Source organism: Tyto alba, unplaced genomic scaffold, assembly GCF_018691265.1.
Source record: "Tyto alba isolate M040663 unplaced genomic scaffold, T.alba_DEE_v4.0 Super-Scaffold_2, whole genome shotgun sequence".
Lineage (NCBI taxonomy): Eukaryota > Metazoa > Chordata > Aves > Strigiformes > Tytonidae > Tyto > Tyto alba.
In genome coordinates, this window is record NW_024881282.1 from 56357782 (window position 1) to 56380723 (window position 22942).

The 22942-nt window shown below is 41.6% G+C and overlaps 1 protein-coding gene across 3 annotated transcripts; it reads left to right on the forward strand.

The window, feature by feature from the left end:
* The first annotated feature begins 5572 nt into the window (after positions 1–5572).
* SLC38A2 (solute carrier family 38 member 2) lies at positions 5573–22138 on the forward strand. Of its 3 annotated transcripts, XM_042792273.1 has the most exons (16): positions 5576–5898; positions 6545–6773; positions 7084–7165; positions 7287–7402; positions 10550–10623; positions 10721–10813; positions 11009–11090; positions 14132–14214; positions 15251–15309; positions 15439–15588; positions 16179–16258; positions 16356–16456; positions 16842–16966; positions 17679–17823; positions 17941–18038; positions 18779–22138. In XM_042792273.1, the coding sequence occupies exons 2-16, from the start codon at positions 6655–6657 to the stop codon at positions 18875–18877; spliced, it is 1506 nt and encodes a 501-aa protein (XP_042648207.1). In that variant the 5' UTR covers positions 5576–5898; positions 6545–6654; the 3' UTR covers positions 18878–22138. The 3 variants fall into 3 exon arrangements, with proteins under 3 accessions (XP_042648206.1, XP_042648207.1, XP_042648208.1); XM_042792272.1 differs by having other exon boundaries at positions 5573–5898; positions 17679–18038; XM_042792274.1 differs by lacking the exons at positions 5576–5898; positions 6545–6773; positions 7084–7165 and adding an exon at positions 8619–8740 and having other exon boundaries at positions 7288–7402.
* The last annotated feature ends 804 nt before the right edge of the window (positions 22139–22942 follow it).

A 22942-nucleotide genomic window follows, 5' to 3' on the forward strand; every position in this document is an offset into this window, starting at 1 on the left:
GTTATCTGATTTCACTGTATTTTTTGGCATGAAATACTAAGTGAGGAGCTGACCTTGCTGGTTCACCAAGGCTTTGTTTTCCATCAAAGTACAGTGCCCTAGTTTGCCCCTTTTTTGCCCCATCAGTGCATTCATACTTATTCTAACTGGTAAAGCTTGGGGGTTTACCCAGGGGTAAGGGCTTGGTAACTACACGGTTATTCCAGTTTTGTTCCCATCTGAATACGGCTCTTGCATAGTGACTTGCCTATAAAACCGTGTAATTTCTTAAACTTACAGTATTTTTAAGAGAGCCACAAAAATGCAGGTGACTTCAGCAAGATGTGAAGCGTTATTTAGTTAACAATCAGTATCCTCAAAGATCTGCTGATACAGACTGCTGTGATTATGGCAATAACATCTCTGGGAATCCGAATGTGTATCTTAAATTTTACTCTCTGACATCAGCAAATGGTAAAAGAACAAAAATAGTAGCTCTTATTCCCGTAAGGATCTAAACAAAAATATGTGGGATGGCTTATGGAAAATGAGAGAGTTCCAGTTAATTAACAAATGCCATTCCCAAAGCTTTTCTAGATTTGTACTATACCCCACCCCCCCAACCCCCCCCCCCCCAAAAAAAAAAAAAGAGATTAAAAAACTTATGTTAATTTCACACAGGAAAAAAAAAAAAAAAATCAGTGTTTGTTAAGTGGAAAAGATGAATCAAGATTAATGGAGAAACGCTATTTTTAAAACCTCTAAAATGTTACAGAGTTAAAAATATAAAGTAAAAATTATTTTTATAGCAGCTGGCAATGTCCATTTAAGGCTGACAATTTCTTGTGGATGACTAGTACTACATAGCTCATGCGGCACCCACTGTTTTGAGTTTACTGCAGTATAACAGCATGATCAGATGGCTTTAAAACTTAGATTCAGAATCTCTATTTTTGGCTTAAATCCAAGTTATAATTATAGTAAATGTACTATTTCTTAAAAGAATGCTGCTGCTTATGTTCTTAACATAGTGATTTTGTTGTTTTCATATTGCAAAACTGAAACTAGACTAGGATAAACACAGAGGGAAAAAATTAAGGCTTAAACCGAGTTTAATATGCAACTCCAACTCACCATCATAAAGCCCAAGAGGCAGGATATGCAATCCTGCATTCCTTACGCACTCGTAATACCTCTTGGCTTCAGTGGAAGTTTTGTTTGAGAAAGCATACAATCAGAACCTATAATTTCATTAATTGCATGCCACAGGCAGCCCATGTGAGGTAAGAATAATGAGCCAAACTGGTGAGGACGGTGGAACCCTCAGCCCCGCCTGCATCTTTGTGGACCACTGAATCCACGCAGCAACATCATGAATCCTCTTTTTGCCCACTCACCCACACTTCCAGCTCCTCCTCGTGACAGACCGCGTCTGTCATGTAGAGAACACCGCGCAGATGCCTCACTGGGGGCACAACACAGCTCCCAGGTGTCTCTGGCGCTACCCTGCTCCACCATCCTCCCCCCGTCTCTTGGCAGTACCGAGGATTCCACCCAATGCAGATCCTTACTCTGCTGGGATTTTTTTATTATTCATACTAGGCACAGGCAAAATGAATGTTATGTAGCTATTAGTACAGATTGCTTTGACATAACATACTACATATTTCATTAGATATCCTTTGGGCAATTTAGGAAGTATCATCTTAAAACCATGTGGATGGACTTGACTTTTACAGTATTACTGTACACATAACTTTTCGATGCATACCATAAACATAAATGACTCTTCTGGGCATGTGCTACAGATAGTTTTTACAGTATTTCACAAGGTTTGTTTATATATGTAGAAAGAAATAGCATGAAACGAGAACCTCCCATATTATACAGGCCTTTTATTTGCTAAAACATGAGCCAAGAAAAAACATAGGCACTTGCCAGCTACTTCTTCTTTTTCCAAACATAAAAGCAACTAAACCAATTTTAAAAGAAACCGTTTGCAGGCTGAGAACTGGCAGTCCACGTTACAGCGAGGGGTGAATCTACAGCATAGTCTCAACTGCAAACTGAGACTTAGAAGTACACAGCAGATAGTTCTTTAGCTGCAAAAACCCCGTTACCTTCCTGTACGATAAATTGAAAACACTAGTTCATTTCTACCTGCATAACTGAAGACAACTCAATTTTTAGAACACCTAACTAATGACTAACTTATAGTTTCTTTTACAACACCTTACAATAGCATATTTTGTTTATCTAGTTTTGTTTTGTTTTGAAAGTGTAAAGCATCACGCCCTAAGTGATCACGAGGTCTTCCAGCAAGGCAAACCTGACTAAGAACAAGACCATCACCCACAGCTCAATATTAAAGAAAATACAGAAACCTGGGTTTTAGTATTTTTAAAAAAATCTTTAGTAGTCTTTAGTGTCCAGACTTGTGCTGGATTATTTTATGAATACATAAAGTAGAAACAGAATCTCCAGATTTAAAAAAAAAAAAAAAAATAAAATAGTTCTCAACTACCCTAAAGACTCAAACTTTGTAAGGAAGCTTGCAATGAATAGCTGCACACAAAAGAACAAAATACAAGGCAAACAAATGGAAGGTATAAAGATGAGGATGACTGAGAGCTAAGGAAGATGAAGAGAAAGGGAAAGAAAAAAGAACATAAGAGCACTAAAAAAAAGAGAAAGAAAAGCAAGACAATGAAAACAAATGGATTGTTGAAACTATGGTGGGAGGAACTGATGAATATTAACTTTTATTATTCTGATTGCAAAATACATTTCAAAATTGGACGAAACACATTGTATGCATGTTTTGCCAAGGACATTCTTGGCAATTACAAATTCAGGAAAATTATAATTCAATCATTGAAGCATTACTTAAAACCACTTGAAAAAGCAGATCATGTGAACCATCAAACAGGCTGCATGGGTAAAGATTTTAAAGACTCAATATTCTGGAGTGGTGCAGATTGCACTCGCATGTTGCACAGTGAACCTTCCAATAATGGGTCCATTAGATAAATAGCAGGGTATTTTCCTGAGTGTATTTTACCAATTTTTCTTCTCATAAGCAACAATGTTTCATCATCTTTTTCCGTATAAAAGAACAGTTCTAGTGAAAAAATTTCAAGCACTTGTCCAATAAAACTTTTGCTATGAAATCTGGTTTTAACTGTTTTAAAAACTGTGCTGTTCATGGCAACGAGATCACATCTATGAAGATGGCTTCTGTCTTTCCCAGACGCACACTGGGCACTATACCACGCACAAAACCAGTGTGCCTGCCTTGGAAAAGGATGCTACGGCCCTGAAAACGTTAGGGCTACGCCATTACATTTGTCGGTATCCTAGCAAAACCCACAACGAACAGATCACCTTGACCTCTCTGATGTAAACCGGAATTCCACAGAACTGCTAACGATTTAGGCATGGGATTGACTGAAAAAAAACGCGCAAAGGCATTCACCGTTCCCATTCAGAAATGATCTCAACTCCCCTTCATGTTTATTCTCCTATCACTCTGACGGCACTTTTCAGCGAGGCTGTGCAGTCCTTTGGCTTAAGGCTGCTGCAACCTTTGCAAACCGCCTCTTACAGGGTCGGGTTTTCAGGAGGACCGAAAAAAAGGCTACAAGGCGCTCCAGGCGCAACTCTAAACCCCCCCAGGGCCGCAGGCACCCGCGGTTGCGCCTCGTCGTGCCCGCAGGCGGGAGCAGCCCGGCCCCCGGAGGCCCCGAACCGGCCGGTGGTTCGGCCGGGAGCGAGCTCAGTCCCAAAACGCCCCGAGCAGAGCTCCGCGGTGACTTCAAACCCCGCTACGGCTCGCCCGGAGCGCAGCCACCCCCCGTCCCCACCACCACCACCACCTCGAGGAGAACAGCGCCGGGGGGCTCCACACTGGCGGCGCCCGCCCGGCCCCTCACGGCGGCATCACCGGCCTGACCCGGCGCCGCTTCGGGGCCGCCCCGGGCGGTACCGGCCGCCGCTCCGCACCCGGGGCTGCGCGGGAAGGGGCCGCAGCGCAGCGCTCCGCGCCCCGCCCCGCCCCGCCCCACGGTGGATGGGGGGGAAAAGGGGTGGGTCCTGACGTCACGTGCCGGATGGGGGCGGAGGGGGGGGGGGGGGGGGGGAGAGAACTGCAGTGATGGAAAATTTTCGGGTTCCGCATCTCCTGCGCGTGCCCTCGCCGGGCCCCGCCTCTCCCCCATTTCCTCCCCCCCCCCCCCGCCTTCCCTTTCCCCATCCCCATCCCACCCCACTGGCGGCGGGGGCGCTCCAGAACGTTCGGCGGCGGTAACGGCCGGGCTGCCGCCGCTTCGCACCCACCGGCGGGTTCCCGCCCGCCCCCGGCCCCGTACCCGGGGGTCCTCAGAGGGGCAGCGGAGGGGAGGGGAGGGGGCAGAGGCGCGGGTGGCGGGTGCGCCGCCCCTCGAAGGTGCGAGGCGCTCCCGTGTCCCGCCCCGGCCCCGGGACAGGCAGGCGGGCAGCGCTGCCAGCCGCCCCCTCGCCCCCTCCGCCCGTCCTCGCTGCTGCGGAGGGTGGGAGGGAGAGCAGAGGCAGAGGGGCCAGGCGACTCGGTGGCCGGGAGTCCTCCTTACTCGAGGCTGGCAGCACCAGACTCGCGTGGGAGCGTGCCGCTGCCGCGGGGGCAGCGCGACCGGGGGTTTGGGGGGGAGGGGGGTGGGCTGCTGCTTCAGAAACACCCCGCCTCAAGACACTGACCAAATGGCCCCTCGCCGAACCTCCTCCGGCGCTGTAACACACCGCTGCGGGTCTCTGAGGGTGCTGGGGTGAACAGTGAAGCCCCGCCGCCCCCCTTCCACGGGGGATCGAGCAGCAAAGCCCTCAAAAGTTTCTGGAGTGATTACCCGAGGAAACGGAAGCAGGATGTTATTTTGTTCTTTGCCCCCCCTCCCCGCCTCTCCCCTAAAAGTGGGGTTTATCCTGCGTCGCATCGCTTGGGGGAAGCCGTCACTCCGGACCGCTTCCCGCAGGAAACGCGGGGGGAGGTTTTTTCGGCTGCCCCCGGGATCCGGGCTCGCACGTGCAACCGCCGCTTGCTCGTCTATTAAAAATAGCCAGTGACTGCAGCGAGCAGCAATGGGGCCGTGGCACCTCAACCCTCCCCCCCCGGCGTCATGCACCAAGCCTGGGGTCCGGAGGCGGGCACGGGGGGCAAGCGGAGCGAAGCCTCTTCACACCCCCCCCCCCCCCCGGTGATCCCGTCCGTCCCCGGCGCTGCGGTCCCGCGGCAGGTGCGGCGGCGCCGGGCAGGTGGAAGCACCTTTTCAGACGGGGCGTTCTTGACGAGCACCGCATTGTAACGAGTCTCGCCGCCCCCCCCCCCCCCCCCAACATCAATACAGGAGGGCTGCTCGGCGCAACGACCGCTGTCATGTGCCGGCGCCCCCCGCTCCCGAAACACACCCACCCCCCCCTACACACACACACCCGCCGCTGACCGGCTCCCCCCCACCTCCGCCGGTGTGTCCCCCCCCCCGCTCCCGCTCCCGCAGCGCGGCCCGGGCGGGCGGGGGGCGGGCGGGCGGCGGGCGGGCGCCGCGCCCCTTCGCGATGACGCGCCCGCATTCCTGCCTGAAGAGCGGCGGCGCCCCGAGGGGGCCGTCAGACGGGGAGCGACGCCGCCGCTCCCCGGACGCCAGATCTTCCTTCTCCTTGATACCGCTGGCTTTTTGTTTTGTTTTGTTTTTTTTCAGTGATTCTTCTTTTTTTTTTTCGTCTACCTTTATTTATTTAGGGTTCTGTTTTCACTGACGTTTTACAGCTAAGGGTTTATTTTTATTTTTATTTTTTTTTTTCCCTCGGAAGAAGCAGAAGCGGAGAGAGAGGAGCACCTCCTTACCCCGCGGCTTCGGGAGGACACCTCGCTTCCACGCCCCTGCGGAGAAGGTACGGCGCGGGGAACAACAGGGCGAGTTTTCGGACGCAGCGCGGCCGGTCCTTCGCGCCTTTGTCTGGCGGCAGCCCCCCCCCCCCCATCCCGCCCCCCCGCCCCGGTTCGCTGGGTGCTGCCCGGCCGCGCGTAGGGACGCGCATCCCCAAAAGGTGGGAAAACCACGCAAAGCGACTCTGCGGCGCGCGCTGCCGTGACATTTTGCCATTGAAAACGCCGGTGTCGCCGGCAGGAAAGTGGGGGGGGGGGGGAGGGGGGAAGGTAAACACGGAGGCGGCGGCGGGACCGGCAGCCAATGTGACAACCGCCCATCGGTGTTGCATCAGTCTCCGTTATGGGGGGGGGGGGGGGGAGTGCGGCGTGGCGGTGCCGCTACCTCGGGCCGGTCGCTGCTGGCGCCGCTGCAGGTACCGGTCACCCCCTCATCGCCCAACACACACGCACACGCTCACCCCCCCCCCCCCCCCCCCCCCCAAATCCGCGAGGTTCACCTTTGTTTGCCCCCCCCCCCCCCCCTCCCCGGCCCCGCGCGCCTGGTACTTTTCCACTCGGCGGCGGGCGGGGGCCGCCGCGCTGCCCACGTGACCGGGCCGCGGCGCCCGCTGCGGCACTGACGTCGCCTCCCCCCCCCCCCCCCCGCAGGCGCGGCGAGCGGCCCCGCCGCCAAGGACAAAAGAGCGGCTCGTCGAGACCCCCCCCCCCCCCCATCCCCGGCCCCGACACACCACCGGCTCCCTCCGGGCACCGCCGCCATGAGCAGCGCCGAGATGGGCAAGTTCAACATCTCCCCCGACGAGGACAGCAGCAGCTACAGCTCCAACAGCAACGACTTCAGCTACCCCTACCCCACCAAGCCGGCTGCCATGAAGAGGTGAGGGGGCCTCTCCTCCCCCAGCTTCAGCCCGCGCTTCAAACGCCGCCTCGGGGTCTGGGGAGGCGGGTGGGGGGTGGGGGGGGTGGGGTGCCGCATGTTGACACGCGTTACAAAAACACGGAAGTGGCCGCGGATATAAACACGCGGTGCTTTGTGTGCTGGGCAGGATGGGGGGGGGGGGGATCTTCTCTAGGGGTCGTTCAGGTAGTTTTAATGTTTCTCTTGGAAGTGGATTGGGAATGCTGAACGGGAAGCGAATACGTAGGTCGCCCGCGGTGGTCACTTAATGATGCAATGGTTTTTACAGCCACTATGCGGATATTGATCCAGAAAACCAAAATTTCTTGCTCGACTCCAATCTTGGAAAGAAGAAGTATGAAACTCAGTATGTAAGTACATAGCAGTGACGTTTTGAACAACTAAAATTCTTCCTTGCCAAATTCATGTTTGGTTTAATTCTGAAATTAGTAATAGCTTTCTGTTAATCATTGCTTATCTCTCTTTTCTCAGCATCCGGGTACCACTTCCTTTGGAATGTCGGTATTTAATCTGAGCAATGCTATTGTGGGTAGTGGCATCCTCGGTCTTTCTTATGCCATGGCTAACACTGGAATTGCTCTTTTTGTGTAAGTATCTTTCAGTTCATTAAAAAAAAAAATCTTTCTGCTGTGTAATTAATTATGGAAAAATACTTGATGTAAGAATATGACCTTTACAAAGTACCCAGTGATTGCCATAGGTGCAGGATTGCATTTTAGGATTTATGGCTTGTTTTAAATTCAGAGATTGTGATACATTCAGAAGAACTTGCAAAAATTAAACCAATTCATTGTAAGCTCTGCAACCCACAGAACATTTTACAGTGAATTTTTCTTTACCTAGCTGTAGCTTCGCCATGAATAAATGATAGATTTCCTGTGAAAATTCCATTATCCAAGTGGAAAAGAGAGCTGCTACTTAATAGACTGAAGTCTGTATTATTAACTTGTTCCGTCAAAGTTCCTGGATTGAAATTAATGACAACAGAAACTTCGCAATTAGTGGAAGTCACAACTGCACAAAAAGTAGAGGATCGGGCTGTAGGGAATTAGAAGGAACATGTAGGCATAAGAGGAGTATTTTATTTCTCTCTTGCAAGTCTGGTTGCATCTACTCTTAAAAATTTCTGTGGCCTAATCTTACCAATCAGGGACGCGGTCTCCTTTTCCTCAACTGACATAGCTGTGCCAGTAGAGGTATGATGTACTTACACTGATAAAGAAATCCTTTTTATTGCTGTGCTATTACTCAATTCAGGGAACTGGTTTCAGCTGTATCTATAAAAATGTATGTTTCCCTGCAAGGGAGGAGTGTGGAATAGACAGCTTATCTTTATTGGTATGTCTATATTGGCAAAAGCTTTCAGCTATGAGACCAGACTGTAGTAACGTAATTGGAAATGGCATGAGGAAACAATTATGTACAGTGCTTCTAAATGCATTGGGAAAGTACATTTTTCATGTGTTGGAGGCAGTTCAACTCACACAACATGTAGTATCAGTGACTTGAGCTTACATGGGAATCTGTGGATATGCTTAAAGGACCTTTGTGGTCTTCCTCTGGAAATAGATAAATGTACTGAATGTTCAAGAACAAGTGAAGAGTAACGTTTAGTTTAAAATTTGCCTTACTCTATTGCCAGATTTTCGGAAAGTTGTAGGTCAGATTTGCTTCCAGATACTTCATAGTGTATCAGGGTGGCATTTGAGTTTCTTGAGGAAACTCCCAACGTGTAAAGTTTGATCTAAAGGCTTTTGTTTTAAATACGCGGTGATTCGTTGATTATTTTTTTTTTTTGCTAAGACTTCCACTTGCTTAGATGATGCTAAACTGAATGAACAACTTGGCAGCATGTATTCGGAAGAGATAGATACTTCATCTCTCTGCAACTCAGTTTCATGCTCCAAAGATGTTCTGCAGCACATGTAAGAAAATCAGCATAATTCACATTAGAATATCTCAGAGGAGAGGGAAAAAAATAATTTAAGATTAGATATTTGAATATTTGCATATAATGGGCATCCTTTTTTCTGAAGAAAAAAATGTACAAAACTGTCAATTTAATAATTGGGTGCTGAAGTCATTTAGTTACCTTTCATTTCCCAATACTGCATTCAGATCTGTTTGCATTAGTACCAATTCAAAGATAAACTAGCTTGTTGCCTTTCAAAACTCAGTGTAGTTTGTATCATTCCAAGGCAGGATCGTTGATGGTACGGAGGATTTACGATGGCACAGAGGAGGGCATTACAGGCATCCTTTAATAACTAGGTCACAGATTCAGATCCAGATGCAGTTGATTAAGGCAGTAAATTGTTCGAAGACTGTGTGGAGTCACTTGTGTCTGTGCTGTGACTTCTCACTTGTGTCAGCACTCAATAAATGAGTGATACGGTCTGGAAGCCAGAAACTGAGTTGAGCTTTGAGATGCTGACTGATCTTGTCAACGCTGTAGGCAGCCGTTCGAGGTTAGGACTGAGGGGTCCAGAATCTGTGCTGTTTTAATGAAATGTAACCCTTGCACATCTTGATCTGCTGTTTCTAGTTGATGGTTGAATTAAAACCTGGTTAATCTCTACCTGTCAGAAATATTTGTGTGCATGTGTTGGTCTTGAGTTGTCACAGTGGCACAAGTTCCCTGGATTCCTTGTACAGATCTGTGAAGCTTTATTCAGATGTTCATGTTTCCAGTTCTTTGTGCTGTGTTTACTAATTTTGCCAACATGAAAAGTGACACAAAGGGAAATGTAAAGAATACTCTGGGAACTCTAAATGGAGGTTGCCGTTTTTGAGCAGACAAGCTGATTCTTAAGTTTCCTATAAAGCAGAATGCTGGTATTGGTATAAGAAGGGCCAGGATTTTTTTGAATGTATTGTAATTTTCCACTGTGTTCTTCAGCAGTTGAGAAGTCCCCCCTAGTGTGCCACTCCAGGAAGTGCATTTGTTGTGGGAGAGATTTGTGGTTGAGAGATCCGAATTTTAGATGTTGCAAATGTGCTTCTGGAAATAATACATATTGCATGTAAAAGCTGCGGGGAGGATAAACAAGCCACTAGCGATTCCCATGTAAGCACACGTGAAGAGTAACTTTTGAGACAAGAAAGTTTTTTTTGTGTGGGTTTGGTTTTTTTTTATGACAATAAATACGTACTTCCATTTGAAGACAGAGCTCTCAAGACATCTGAATTTTCAGTCAATTCTTTAAGGCTTTTGCAATTCCATCTTTACATAAAAAAAAGACATAACACAGGTTTAAGCTGAAAAGCTGATTTGTTTAAGACCAAGAGATAATCTTCACTTTAGCTACGGTTAGTCACAACTGGATGTTCAATAGATGCATGACACACTGTTGACCAAGGACAGGAAGACAGGAGAAATACAGTTTCTCACAATGATACAAAACCATTCCCACTGATACTTTGTTGTTTATATCAAATGTGTCCAGTTAGAATGGCCTGACACATGTCAGTGCTTACACCACTTTACACTGAATGTAAGCGTTGTTTAAGCCTACACTAGATTGTACGCCTCTGAAGTGTATTTTGGTATAAAATCCTTTCTAAACTAGGCATTAATTGGGTTTTCAGAAAACTTTTATCTGTCCTTAGAATCTAAAAGTTTTTCTAAGATGCTATTTTTAAATGATTAATTTTTATGTTTGATCTACCTTTATTTAATAAGGTTACAGAAGTCATTTATGGCTATTAAAAATTTGCATGTTTTCCCCCCCCAGGATACTCCTGCTGTTTGTCTCAATATTTTCTTTGTATTCAGTGCATCTCCTTTTGAAGACTGCCAATGAAGGAGGTAGGGCAAATTACTAATTCACAAACAAATGGTATTTGCTTCATATGGTATCTTTGTGAAGCGCACCACTCCAATGCATTATTTTGTTTTCTTTTAGGATCTTTATTGTATGAACAGTTGGGAATGAAGGCATTTGGTATGGCTGGAAAACTTGCTGCTTCTGGATCAATTACAATGCAGAACATTGGAGGTGAGGACAAGATCTTAAAATGTCTCTACTGTCAATAGTAATTGTTCCCTACTTATTCTTGGAGACTTTTTTTTCACACAACATGTATTCATTAACTGCTTGTGTTCAAGTGAAGTTATGAAACATGTTATGTGATTCTTGCATCTTGTGGCATATTCTATATTTGTAATGATCTATGATGTTATTCACCTACAGCTATGTCAAGCTACCTCTTCATAGTGAAATATGAGTTACCATTGGTCATCAAGACATTTATGAACATCGAAGAGACCACAGGGTAGGTGTTAGAACTCCTCATCAGAGAAACTATTAGGAGAAACAAATACGGAGACTGTATATATTTTTATACGAAGACCACGTTCGGTACACCATAGGGTAGCTCCTTACTCAGACAGAGATACAGTAAGTTTGCCCTTCCCCTGAGTGCTCCACTTCACTTAGATCCAGCCTGTCCTGGGAAAAGGGTAGAAAAATACAGGTATCACATCATATTACAGAAATCTGTTCTCTAAAGAACATCAGGTAAGTGTTAATGTATGTACCAGTCAGTACATACTCCCAGTAAGGAGAGGTAAATGTGGTTATGATTGGTTTGGTTTTGTTTTTTTCTTACTGCACTCCAACTGGTTTGGTCTGATTATTTTGATTTTCTAGTGTTAATATTGTGGGAAGTGATTAAATGTAAGATTTAAGGTGCAGTTATGTTATTAATGTCTTAAGGAACAGTTCTCAAAAAGGCATGGGGACTAAACATTGAACTAAAACAGAGTTTATATGCCCAAGGCTAAAATGATGGACACATTGCCATTTAGCCCTGGAGACACCTTGACTCCATAGTGGCTTTGAAAGTGGGTGCCTTGGGTAGGGTTCATTTCACCTAACCATGCCATCTGAAAGCTAGATTTTGAGCTCATCGTTACTGTGGAATTTGTGTAATCAGTGGAGAATGGTGATCCTCTGTAGCAATCAGTTCAGTGCACCTGGCTTAGACACCTGTTTTGGGCATCTCCAAAGAACAATTTATCGTATCACTCTATATTGAGAGGGTGTGTGAAAACAGCTATCTAAAACAAGATGCCTGACTTCAGATGGATAGAGTTAAGTGCTATAAATCTCACTCTTCAGAGTTGTACTTCTGTGCCTTGTCCTGAAGTGTCCCAGTCTTGAGAGGGCTGAGCAGCTCAAGACTCCAACTTACACCTAAGCCTGAGTTCAGAAGGTAGGCGTTTTTCTGCCTGTGTTCCCCAAGGGGTTCAAGCCATTTGGTGGTGTTCATACAGCTTGCTGATAGATATTGTCATGACAACAGTGCTAGCCATCTTTTTTTTTCTTTTTTTTTTTTTTTCCTTTTTTTTTTTCTTTTTTTAATGTACTCGAAGAATGTACCCACCCCATTTACTTAGTAGTGTAATGTTTACAGTTTCTTTGCTGCAAAGGTTGTTTTCCCCTCCTTCGGCTGAATTCAAGTCCTTACTTTACACTTCTTAAGGAAGTCCCTGGAGCAGCCAGTACTTATGAGGGGGCTTGGAGGCAAGTATTTTTAAGTGTCCCATCTTTGGAGAAGAATTATTCAAAATCGGTTGCAGTTCAAGAGGGAAAGTTAAAGGCTGAGTCTCACTAAATACAGCTGCTGCTCTGCAAACCTGGCAGACAAAATTAAGAAATTGAGATTTGTATCTGAAGTATTTTCTTGTTGGCTGGTACTAGGTACACTGATTGAAAGTAAATCTTTTTTCGGTGCTCTGGCAATTGTGGACCCCATTTAACTGACTCTCTCCATGCATTGCTTAGGGGAGTCTGGGTGGCTACCACTGGCATGGACTCCACTCTGGCAGCCTGGTGCCTAAAATGTAAGCACTCACCTGTTTAAATGTCCCAAACTAATGCTTACTGTAGAAAATATTCTGGAATTCTGAGACAATATTGCAAATGCTAGCTCCGTTATTAAAATTCATGTAGCAGTTTTTAAAATACTCAGCTGGTATTTTAAAGCTGTGCAATTCCATCCTTCAGCACAGAAAAACTTCTAAGGCCTTGGTCTGAAAGTCCTGATGGCCTCCATGTGGGGCATGCACAATAACAGTGCAAGTTCTTACGACTGTATCAAATGTAAGGAATATCTGTGCTGTGATGTCTTTTAAATTTACCACAAGATTACGACGTTAAAAAAAAAAAAAGAAAGGTACATGACGTTAATGTCTTATGCATCTGACCTTCATGAAATAATTTTTTTACATTTAGTTTTCCCAGATAAAACTCGGGAAAAAGATGACCAAAGTTCTTTTGCATTTACTCCATAAATCCAGAGCAAGTCTGTTACGGTTAGTCCATATTTTAATTACCATATATAGGCTTATAATTCAGCAGTTGAATTTGAATGCACAAATTTCCAATTAGGTCATTAATTTTTCTTTCTTTACCTAAACAATATACAGTCCATTTTAAAATAAGTACTGTTAGGTGAAACTGTAGCCGGATATAAAACATTAGTATGTGGGAGTAAATGCTCAGAGTTACTTTAATTGCTTAAAGCATATAGGATGATCCTGTAGGAAAGATGGAGAGCAGTTTCCCTGCCACAATTCAATGAAATTACATTATATTTAAATAGATCTAACTTTGATTTTCTTTGTTTCAAATGAATTTGTTAATCTTCTAACACTCCAAAATGTTTTGTCAAAAATAGCTGCTGCTTCTTATGGAATAAATGACAAAAATGATCTGAAGGGAAAAACTTCTGAGGTTCTTGTCATAGTTTCCCTACTGAAAGGGACTAAACGTGCCTCCAAGAGACTCCCAGTGCTTGTTGGAGTTTTCTCAGCCAGTGGGCTTGAGCTACTGCCTTAACTCCAGCCCTCACCTGTTTTTCTTTAACTCCCTCAGGGCACCCAACAGAATTTTATTTCCATTAAAAGTGGATCACCACCCTGCTGGGGCCCTGCAATATTATAACACATCTGGAGAGTTGGGAACCAACATTTAAGCAAATTATTATTTTTTCCATTGTTTATCGCAGTTTATTTTTTTTTTTTCTGACCAGTTGTTTACTTTCCTGTCTTCTGACTTCCAGATGCATATTAATTTTAGAAAAGGACACTAAAGGAAAGGCACAATGCAGGTTTGGGGTGAGATAAGAAAGTATTGTAGGGTTTTAGGTCCATATAGTAAATTGAACACTAATCTTTTGTGACATCAGGTACTGCATTTTTTTTTTTTAAGAAGCCATATATTGTAGGAGAATATAAGTGAAGAATAAACTTCAAATGTAGTAATTTTAAAATACTTTGATTACTTACAAATACTACGTTTTTTCTACAGAGAATGGTATCTTAATGGCGACTACTTAGTACTGCTGGTGTCTGTCATCCTCATTCTTCCACTGTCCTTACTGAAAAATTTAGGTAAGCAGTAGGATATGATGAAAATAAAAATACATTGAAAATACTGTGAGAAAATGGGTTGATACAGTGTTTGAGTCTAGAAGTACTATGTGAATTAACAGCTGTCTCCAAATTCGTCTCTTGGGACTAATCAGTGTTTAGGTAATTTCTGTCAGTCTACTTAAAAAAAAAATAAATAAAAAACGTCAAGACAGGCATCTTAAGTTACAGATGTGTTTATGGAAAATGAAAGGGCAATAGGTAGGGTAGCTTTAGAAGAAGGCTCAACAGTAACTTTGTGTTCTTATCACAAAGTTTGACCTATTTTGGTCAGTAGTGAAACAGTATAATGTTATTAGCTATCCTATAACAGTCTCTGAAGAATAGGAATGCTAGCCCTGGGCAGTTAAACTGTTTTTACAGTGTAAACAGAAGTCACCTTTTTAATTTTAAATCTTGAGCAGTAGCAGAATATTTATACCAGATGAGTTACCTGAAATGGCTGTAGTTCAGTGATACTTGTGAATAATTCAGATAAAATACTATTTGTTCAGAGAATTCTGTAGTGGAACCTTACTAACTGAGAGTCTCAATGTGAATTTGCTTTCATAAGTTACTACTTTCTTTTTTTATTGATTCACTTAATTTGTAAAAAAAAAGGCTAAATTATCTTGTAGTGCGTTCTATTAGAATTAATCCTGCAATCATTCTTAGTATATAACACATTCATGTAGTTGTTGGTGTGGGAGTTTTGATGTGGGTTTTTTTTGTTTTGTTTTTTTTTTTTGGTTGGTTGGTTGGTTTGTTTTTTTTTCTGTAAGTTATAAAGTTTAATATTACAGGCTCACTATATGTACAGACCCCAATATGTCTTTGAGAACTTTCAGATCTGGGTTGAGATTAGCAGAAAGTCAATGAATAATTAACTTGTTCTATGTGACACTAGGAAAATGGCAATCTAAAAATACCTCTGACAGAATGTTTTGTCATAATGTTATGACTTGAATGGTGTTTCTGTTTATTGTACCTTACATTTTTTTATCTTTCTTGAACACAGGATATTTGGGCTATACCAGTGGCTTTTCCTTACTTTGCATGGTCTTCTTTCTAATTGTTGTAAGTATAATCTTGCAGACTTCCAGTGCTTGTAAAACTGTATTTCAAAGTGAAATTAAACACAGTTTCTGAAAAATTTCACATACTGCATTAATCAAAGTAACAATAAATACATGGGTTTATTTGTAGGTAATATGGAAGATGTTTCAGATTCCTTGTCCTGTGGACAGTGACATCATGAACATGACGTTAATAAATGTGACACTTGCACCTTTGGTAGATGAAAACATAACAAGTGATGATATGTGCAGGCCAAAATATTTCATCTTCAATTCACAGGTAATTGACTAAAAATCAGACTCTCTGTTGAAAATGAGTAAGAGAAACTAAATACGTGGCAGATACTTCTGGTCATTTTTCCTTCAAGTAACTGCCCAGTTGTAAAATTGGGATGTGCTAACACTTTCTGTTCGGTAGATTTAGACAGTGTTTACTTCTGTAGACTGGGTGTTTCCACCCTCCAAATACACAGAAATTAGAGGAGCTTGTTGTGCCTGCCTGAGCTGAGTGGCAATAAACACATCTCTCATTCTTCAGCACAGCATTTCTCAAGCAAGTTAGTAAAGAAGTATGTGTAATAGTCAATACCAAGATCAGGCTATAATGGCTTAAGCCTTTGAGATGCAGAACACAATTCTGAATGCAAATATATCTAGCTCAGCATGGACTTCAGTGAGATTTGAGAGTATTTGGTACCTCAGGGTCTGGGTTTAAGAAAATATGAACTTGGTTTGATTTTGCCAGTAAAGAATAATCATTGTCAAAAACTAAACCAATGCCTAAAAGTCAAACTGAAAAATGTACTGTTTTTTAAAACTAAATTTCTAATGTCTGTTGAGATACTTAAGAAAGATACTTTTGTTTTTCAGACTGTCTATGCTGTCCCAATCCTAACATTTTCTTTTGTCTGTCATCCTGCAATTCTTCCTATCTATGAAGAACTGAAGAGGTAAATGTTAGATATGTAATTTCACTAAACAAACAAAAGTAGTATAAAACACTTGCGTTCTCATTGCTAACAGTGTTTCTTTTTCTCCTTCTTATAGCCGAAGCCGTAAAAGAATGATGAATGTGTCCTATGTATCTTTTTTTGCCATGTTCCTCATGTATTTATTGGCTGCTCTCTTTGGATACCTGACATTTTATGGTGAATATAGCCTTCTCTGCTTTTTTCAAATGAATTATGTTCTGCAAAGCTACAGTGTTCTTTTTAAGTTGGAACAAGCAAGCATTGACTATGGGTTATAAATATACACTGTTTGTTGGGGTTTTTTTTAATATTTTTGTAAGTGTACACCTAAAAAGCGACCAGTAGTAGAATTGGGCCCAAGGCACAGGATTAAAATTGGATTAGAACAGATTCAGTGCCTCCACGTTATCCCTGTGTAAAATGGAGATGTGCTTACAGGAGCTATTGAGGCTTTCAATTCATATTGCCTGTAACTGTAAAATTTGCTTAAGTTTTGGAGCAGAAGCAGTTGTTTGAGATTTATGTCGACTGTATTGTAATTAAAGTACTGTTTTCATTATAGGAAGAGTTGAACCAGAACTACTTCATACCTACTCTGCTTATCTGGGTGCTGATGTTCTTCTTCTCATTGTGCGTCTAGCTGTACTTATGGCTGTAACCCTTACTGTACCTGTAGTTATTTTCCCAGTAAGTAATTCAATTTTTAAATTTTACTACCATTTTTTATTTTTATCATTTGTCCTGCTGCAGTCATTTACTGATTTGGCAACTCCCATTTATTAATTTATGGAATTTTTCTCTCAACTGAAAAAGGAAACTTATTCCAATAAGCTTGATGAAATACCTCTATACTGTTCATTCAAATAAAACAAATAACTAGGCAGCGTTTCCAAAGCAGTAGGTGCAATTACGTTCAGTTATATTGTTTTCCTGGTATGGTTTAATTGCAGAGGTGAACAGATTGCTCCTTCATAAAAGTACTTGCACTATTGCATTACCAGCTTACAAAAGTCAGTCTATTTTTGTGAGTACATTGTGAATGTGAATTCTGGCCATTTAGGTGTGTATTGTTGAGCAGCGTCCTGAGATGTTACAAAAATCCTTGGGATTTGTTTTTGTTCGAGACAGATGTTTTTCCTTCTTTTTTCTCCATTACTGGCTGTGCTTTGAAAATCTAAATCACTGAAAAGAGAAGCAGACCAGAAACACAGCTGTCTCTTAAGTGCATGAAATAAAATAAAAAAAATAATTTACTATCTTTCAACTTTTATTAAAATCTGAAGTGTTTGGGAAAATTATGTTAAAACAGTTCCAGAAGGAAGGTCTGATTCAGGTGCCAGTCACTGACTTCCACAATGAAGAGTAAACTTTTTTTTTTCTCCCCTCCTCTCTTCAAAAGATCCGCAGTTCCATTACCCAGCTGTTGTGGGCAGGGAAGGAGTTTAGATGGTGGCGCCACTGTTCCATTACAGTTTCTCTTCTGGTGTTTACCAATGTGCTTGTTATCTTTGTCCCTACTATTCGAGACATCTTTGGATTCATTGGTAAGCATTTTCACATCAGTTCACATAGTCTTTCAAGTCTCAGAAAATGTGGTTCTGATCTAATTAAATTATATTTGCCTGTTTATGAATACTTATTTCTATGCTTTCTCAATACAGGTGCCTCTGCGGCTGCCATGCTGATCTTTATACTTCCTTCTGCCTTCTATATCAAATTGGTGAAGAAAGAACCAATGAAGTCAGTGCAAAAGATTGGGGTATGTATAGATAAATACATAGTAGTTACACTTACTTAATAATTCAGAGCAAGAACTTTAGTTTCCATCTTCACAATCTAAGAATTTTGAAGTCCTGGTGAAGGTAGTCAATGAATTGACATTTAATGTTATCTTAAAAAGATATGGGAGTTGCACAGGTACTCAAAACCAAGGAGAATAGCCATTACAAGGCTCGTTTTACTTCAGTGACTTCTCTCACCTCCAGCCCCCGTTCTCAACACAAGTTGGGTCATTCTGTTGCTCATAAGAACCAGATTTCAACCAATTACCCTTAAGAGCTATACTAAAAAAGTCTTGTCGTTCTCCTTTAAATATTCTTTCAAGATTTATTTGTATAATTTACCACATAAAAGCTGACCAAAAAAATGATTGTTTGGGTCATCTTGATTGATCTCTGTGCTCTTACTGATCTTAGACATGCTATCTCAGAATCAAATCTTAGACATTCTGAGTCAGAATCAAGTCAGTGCAGTGGCACAGCCTGACTGGTCTCAGCAGCTCTATTAACTTCCCTCAGTGAGTGGCGACATCTGCTATACTGAAAATAAATGTAATTTTATTTGAAAAAGGCCCCCAAGTATGAGAGAATAGTTCACTATGATCTCTTGTCTCTTCTACTTTGTCCTCCATGAGCAATGGCATTTGTGCCATAAAAGGACATGACTTTATAGGTGTAGTAGCAGAATCTGAAATACTTCTTTTATGTTTTCTTTTTTCAGGCTGCATTCTTCTTTCTAAGTGGTATACTTGTGATGACTGGATGTATGACACTGATTATTCTAGACTGGACCCAGAATGTTGCATCTGATGGCCATTAACTGGTTTAATCTCTAATACTCCACTTCAAATGCCAGTGTTCACTCAGATACCTACTGAAAACGAAAATGAGCTATACAGCTTCCTTTAAAAACGCAGATTCTTTGTTGATGGTTCTTCTGATTGTAGAGTACCCGAACTCTGTCTTTAAGAAACTGTTCTGCTTGATGGAAGTGGATATTATTAACATCAAACCACATGAGTGTCTGGCTGAAGGAAGTGACAACTTTATTCCATTCCAGAGAATGGACAGAACTCTCTGTAGACATTTATCAAGCCATGTTTGGCTTTCGTCATTGTTACTTGGGTATTTTGTTATTTTACTTGAATGTGCCTAATGGAACCATTTGATGTGAGAAATAACTCTTTAATTTACAGCAAAGTGTTTGAATAACCAATGAGAGAGAGAGAGAGAGAGAGAGAGAGAGAAACACTATTATTTTTTGTACCAAAAATTATTATGGACCTCAAAAGCACTATTTTGACTTTAAGAAACATTTTTCTAAAAAGAATGAAAGAATAACAGAAGTGCTCATAAAAATATTTAATCAGTGGCCTAAATTAAATCTAGTTTGCCTTTCTGTAGAGGAATCATTAAAAGAAATCTTACTTTAAAAAAAATAACCTCCTAATGACTAAACTAGAAAATTACCCAATTCAGGTCAAAATTCTCTGATTATAAATGCTTCCCATTAAATTCACTTAGTTCAAAGTAGTGTGAAAAAAATCCTGAAAATCATTTGTCAGCTTACTTAAGTAACTACAGTTACCTTAGTTCCCAAAAATGGTGTGAAAAAACAAATTTTCAAGCTTTAAAAAAACCTGCCCTTTAGAACGGGTACGTTTGAGAAAAACGTAGTTAATCTAGAAATTATAAAGATGGCATTGACATTTCCCTTCTTGAGGTACTCAATAGTGCAATTGAGTAAAACAGGGTTTGGGGGTTTTTGTTTTTATGTTTTTTTCTGTTGTAGATATAAACCAAATGGCACTGGAGCATATGATGCCATTAATACAAAACTCCCTTCTGGAGTTCTCTTTATTAATAAGGTCCATTGTCAGTTGTAGCAATGTTCGTTGGGTTTTTTTTCTGTCCAATCTATCTTGAAACACTCTGTAGGAAAACAAAAAGGTTCTAAGGTAGTTTACTAGTTGTATAATAGTCAAAAACTGTACAGTATTTCTCAAATTACTCATCCATTATTGGATTTTGAATTACTTGACTATTCCGTTTCTGAGTCAAATCTACAAAATAACTGCACCAGTATTTCATGCTTGGTACAAACTCTCTTCGCATACGCAACTGGGATTCCTCTTCCAATTTATAGTGTATAGTAGTATTAAAGATAACCTCATAGGCTGGATAGTCATCTCATACTTGTTTGCTTCAGAAATAGGTAAGTTTCTTATGAGCCCTAGCTAGCTAATTGATGAAACAGGTGCTGTATGGTTGTAATTAGCTGTTTTGTTTCTAGTGCATGTTTACTCTTTCATTCTTATCCCAGGTTGAAGAGAAATGACACTTGTAGAACAGCATACTTGGCTTATAAGAGGTTCTCAAACACAACAATATTGGGTACAGAAGCCTAGATAGAGATTATTAATGAAATAATCATGGCAGTGTGGTCAACTGTCTTCATCTGACATAATGCTTTAAAAATCTGATGTACAAAGTTCCACTCAGTCGTGGTGTCAGAGGGAACAAGTAAGGGCATGTAATCCAATGATTAAACAGTGCCTGAGACTTTTTTGCTCTTGTAGAACTAATCAGGAACAAATCTAAATGATAGTCACTGTTTGGCAGATAATGTCAATCTCTGCCCAGCCATATAAATTCTATGAAAAAACCTGCAGGTATTTTATACTGATACTTCTGCATGACTGTAAGTACTGGTCACTTAAGTCTGTAGTGTAAAACTGTAATGAGAAGTTAGATTCCTCTTGTGTTTGTATTATTAGTTCGGTGGTACTCAACTGGCAATTAACGATCCTGGAGTCAGCACTGATGAATGCTCCTTAGGTACTTCTCTGCCTCAGGTCCTGTACATCCGTGGCTAACTATTCCATGTTACCTGATCTCCACAGAAGTGCTGAGCATGTGTCTCCTCGGTACTTTGGCAGCTTTTCTTCTTCCTCTCCGCAAACGTAGAAGGGTGGAAGAGGATTAAAATGTTGTCTACCTTTGAGCAATTTGTAGCACATAAGGGATGAAGCGCTTCCCTTGCCAGCATTTAGAAAGAAAGTGAGATGTAGACACCCTTCTCTCAGTAACCATAGAGGAGGAAGGCGGCGTGAGAAGTTACTACACAGTCTTTCTCAGCAGCCAGAGAGGAGGAAGATTTTTGTGATGACACCTCATAATGTATCGTACATGTCACTTAATTCTCTGAATGTAGCAATTTCTAGATTTTATATTATCTGTTATATTATTTGATGACTGGCTCTCCACCTGTGACAGTTGAGTTCCACTTGGCTGGGTTGATTTCCAACATTAGATTCATTTTTTTTTTCAAACCTGTCTACTTAAAGTTACCTACTTTACAAACCACCTAAAAGAGCAGCTTCAGTATTAAACCACTGTTTTGTCACCTCAGTTAGACATTACTGTCTTCCATGATATTTCAGTCATAAATGTAACATGTTATTTATAAAACATTAATCCATTAAAATTAAACCTATTTTTCAATATTTATGATAGTCTATGTACATAAATTGTATGTCTGTATATACTGTAAGTATGATGTATATAATGTAGGTTTGGAATCTGGGATTTATGTATATATTCCTCTCTCATTGTTACATCATTTCAAGGAGTTGTTCATGTTGTACATCTGTGTAACAGCTGTCAAAGGAAAGATTCTTTTACAACAAAGTGTAATGCTTACAAAAATGAAAGAAATGTGTTATGCTTAAGGTGTGTAAGAAAACACTCAGATTGTATTTATTACAAATGTATATGTTGCAATAAACACGAGTCACTTGGGTCCATAAGCATTGTTCAGGTTCACATATACTTTTTCTCTAAAATTTACCATGGATGTTATAATTTCCTGAATGCAGCAACTTAACAACTTTTATGATCTAATGTATTTGTTAGGCCACCAAATTCAGGCATCCTACGGTACCTCTGTGTACATATGTAAATACCTGCTGTATTGTTAGAGGCCAACAATCTAGCTACAGTTGTTGGCAGGGAGTGCAACACAGTTTCAATGAAACATTGTATGTTTGTTTTAACTGAAATAAATAAATAGGTAATCCTATGCACTGATGTGGTGTTTTTTTTGGAGGGGGAGGCATCTGAAGGATTTTCTCTAAAGATGTATCGTTAAAAGTGTATCTAATTTCATGCATGTTTAACTTGGTTATGAGCACTTTGCGGGGGGGCCCAGGGGCGGGAAAAAAGGCATACAACAAAGTCCACAATTTATGCCACTACAGGAGTAAACAGAAGAAGTCTGGACATTAAAGAAAATGAGAGATTAAATTCTGCAATGAGCCTGTATTATGTCATTTTTTGCAGTACAAGCATACCTGGAGACAAGACTCAATGTGTTATGTCTTGTTTAAGGATAATAAACGAGTGAGTCTTGCCAAAAACCCTGTGCCGTTTTCCTTCAACTGAATCTCCAGGAGAAGAAAATCTGTTGTAAAAATTTTCAAAACTGGTGTGTCTCTTCCGCTTGTATTTTAGCAATTGGATACAAACCAAGTGCAGCATATCAGTTCTTTGTTCTCCAGAAATCTGTATCAATTCATAGGAATCTTTGTCTTTCCCAAATAAGACTTGGGTGTGACAGATGGGAGGTGTAACTTGGTGTGTTATGTATACAACAAAATGCTATATGAAAGGAACATTAAAGAGTCACAGTTAAGTACCCTGAAATTAGGAAATGCCTCAATTAAGATTGCTTTAATTACATGATTGCACAGTATTTTTTGCTGGAACCCCCAAGGAATTATTTTATTTTTTTACCACATTTTCCATGTGTTCGCAGTGTTTGTGTATTTGCTCAAACTCCAAAGCCCATCCTGATGAGGGATGAATGTCCTCATTTCTCTCTACT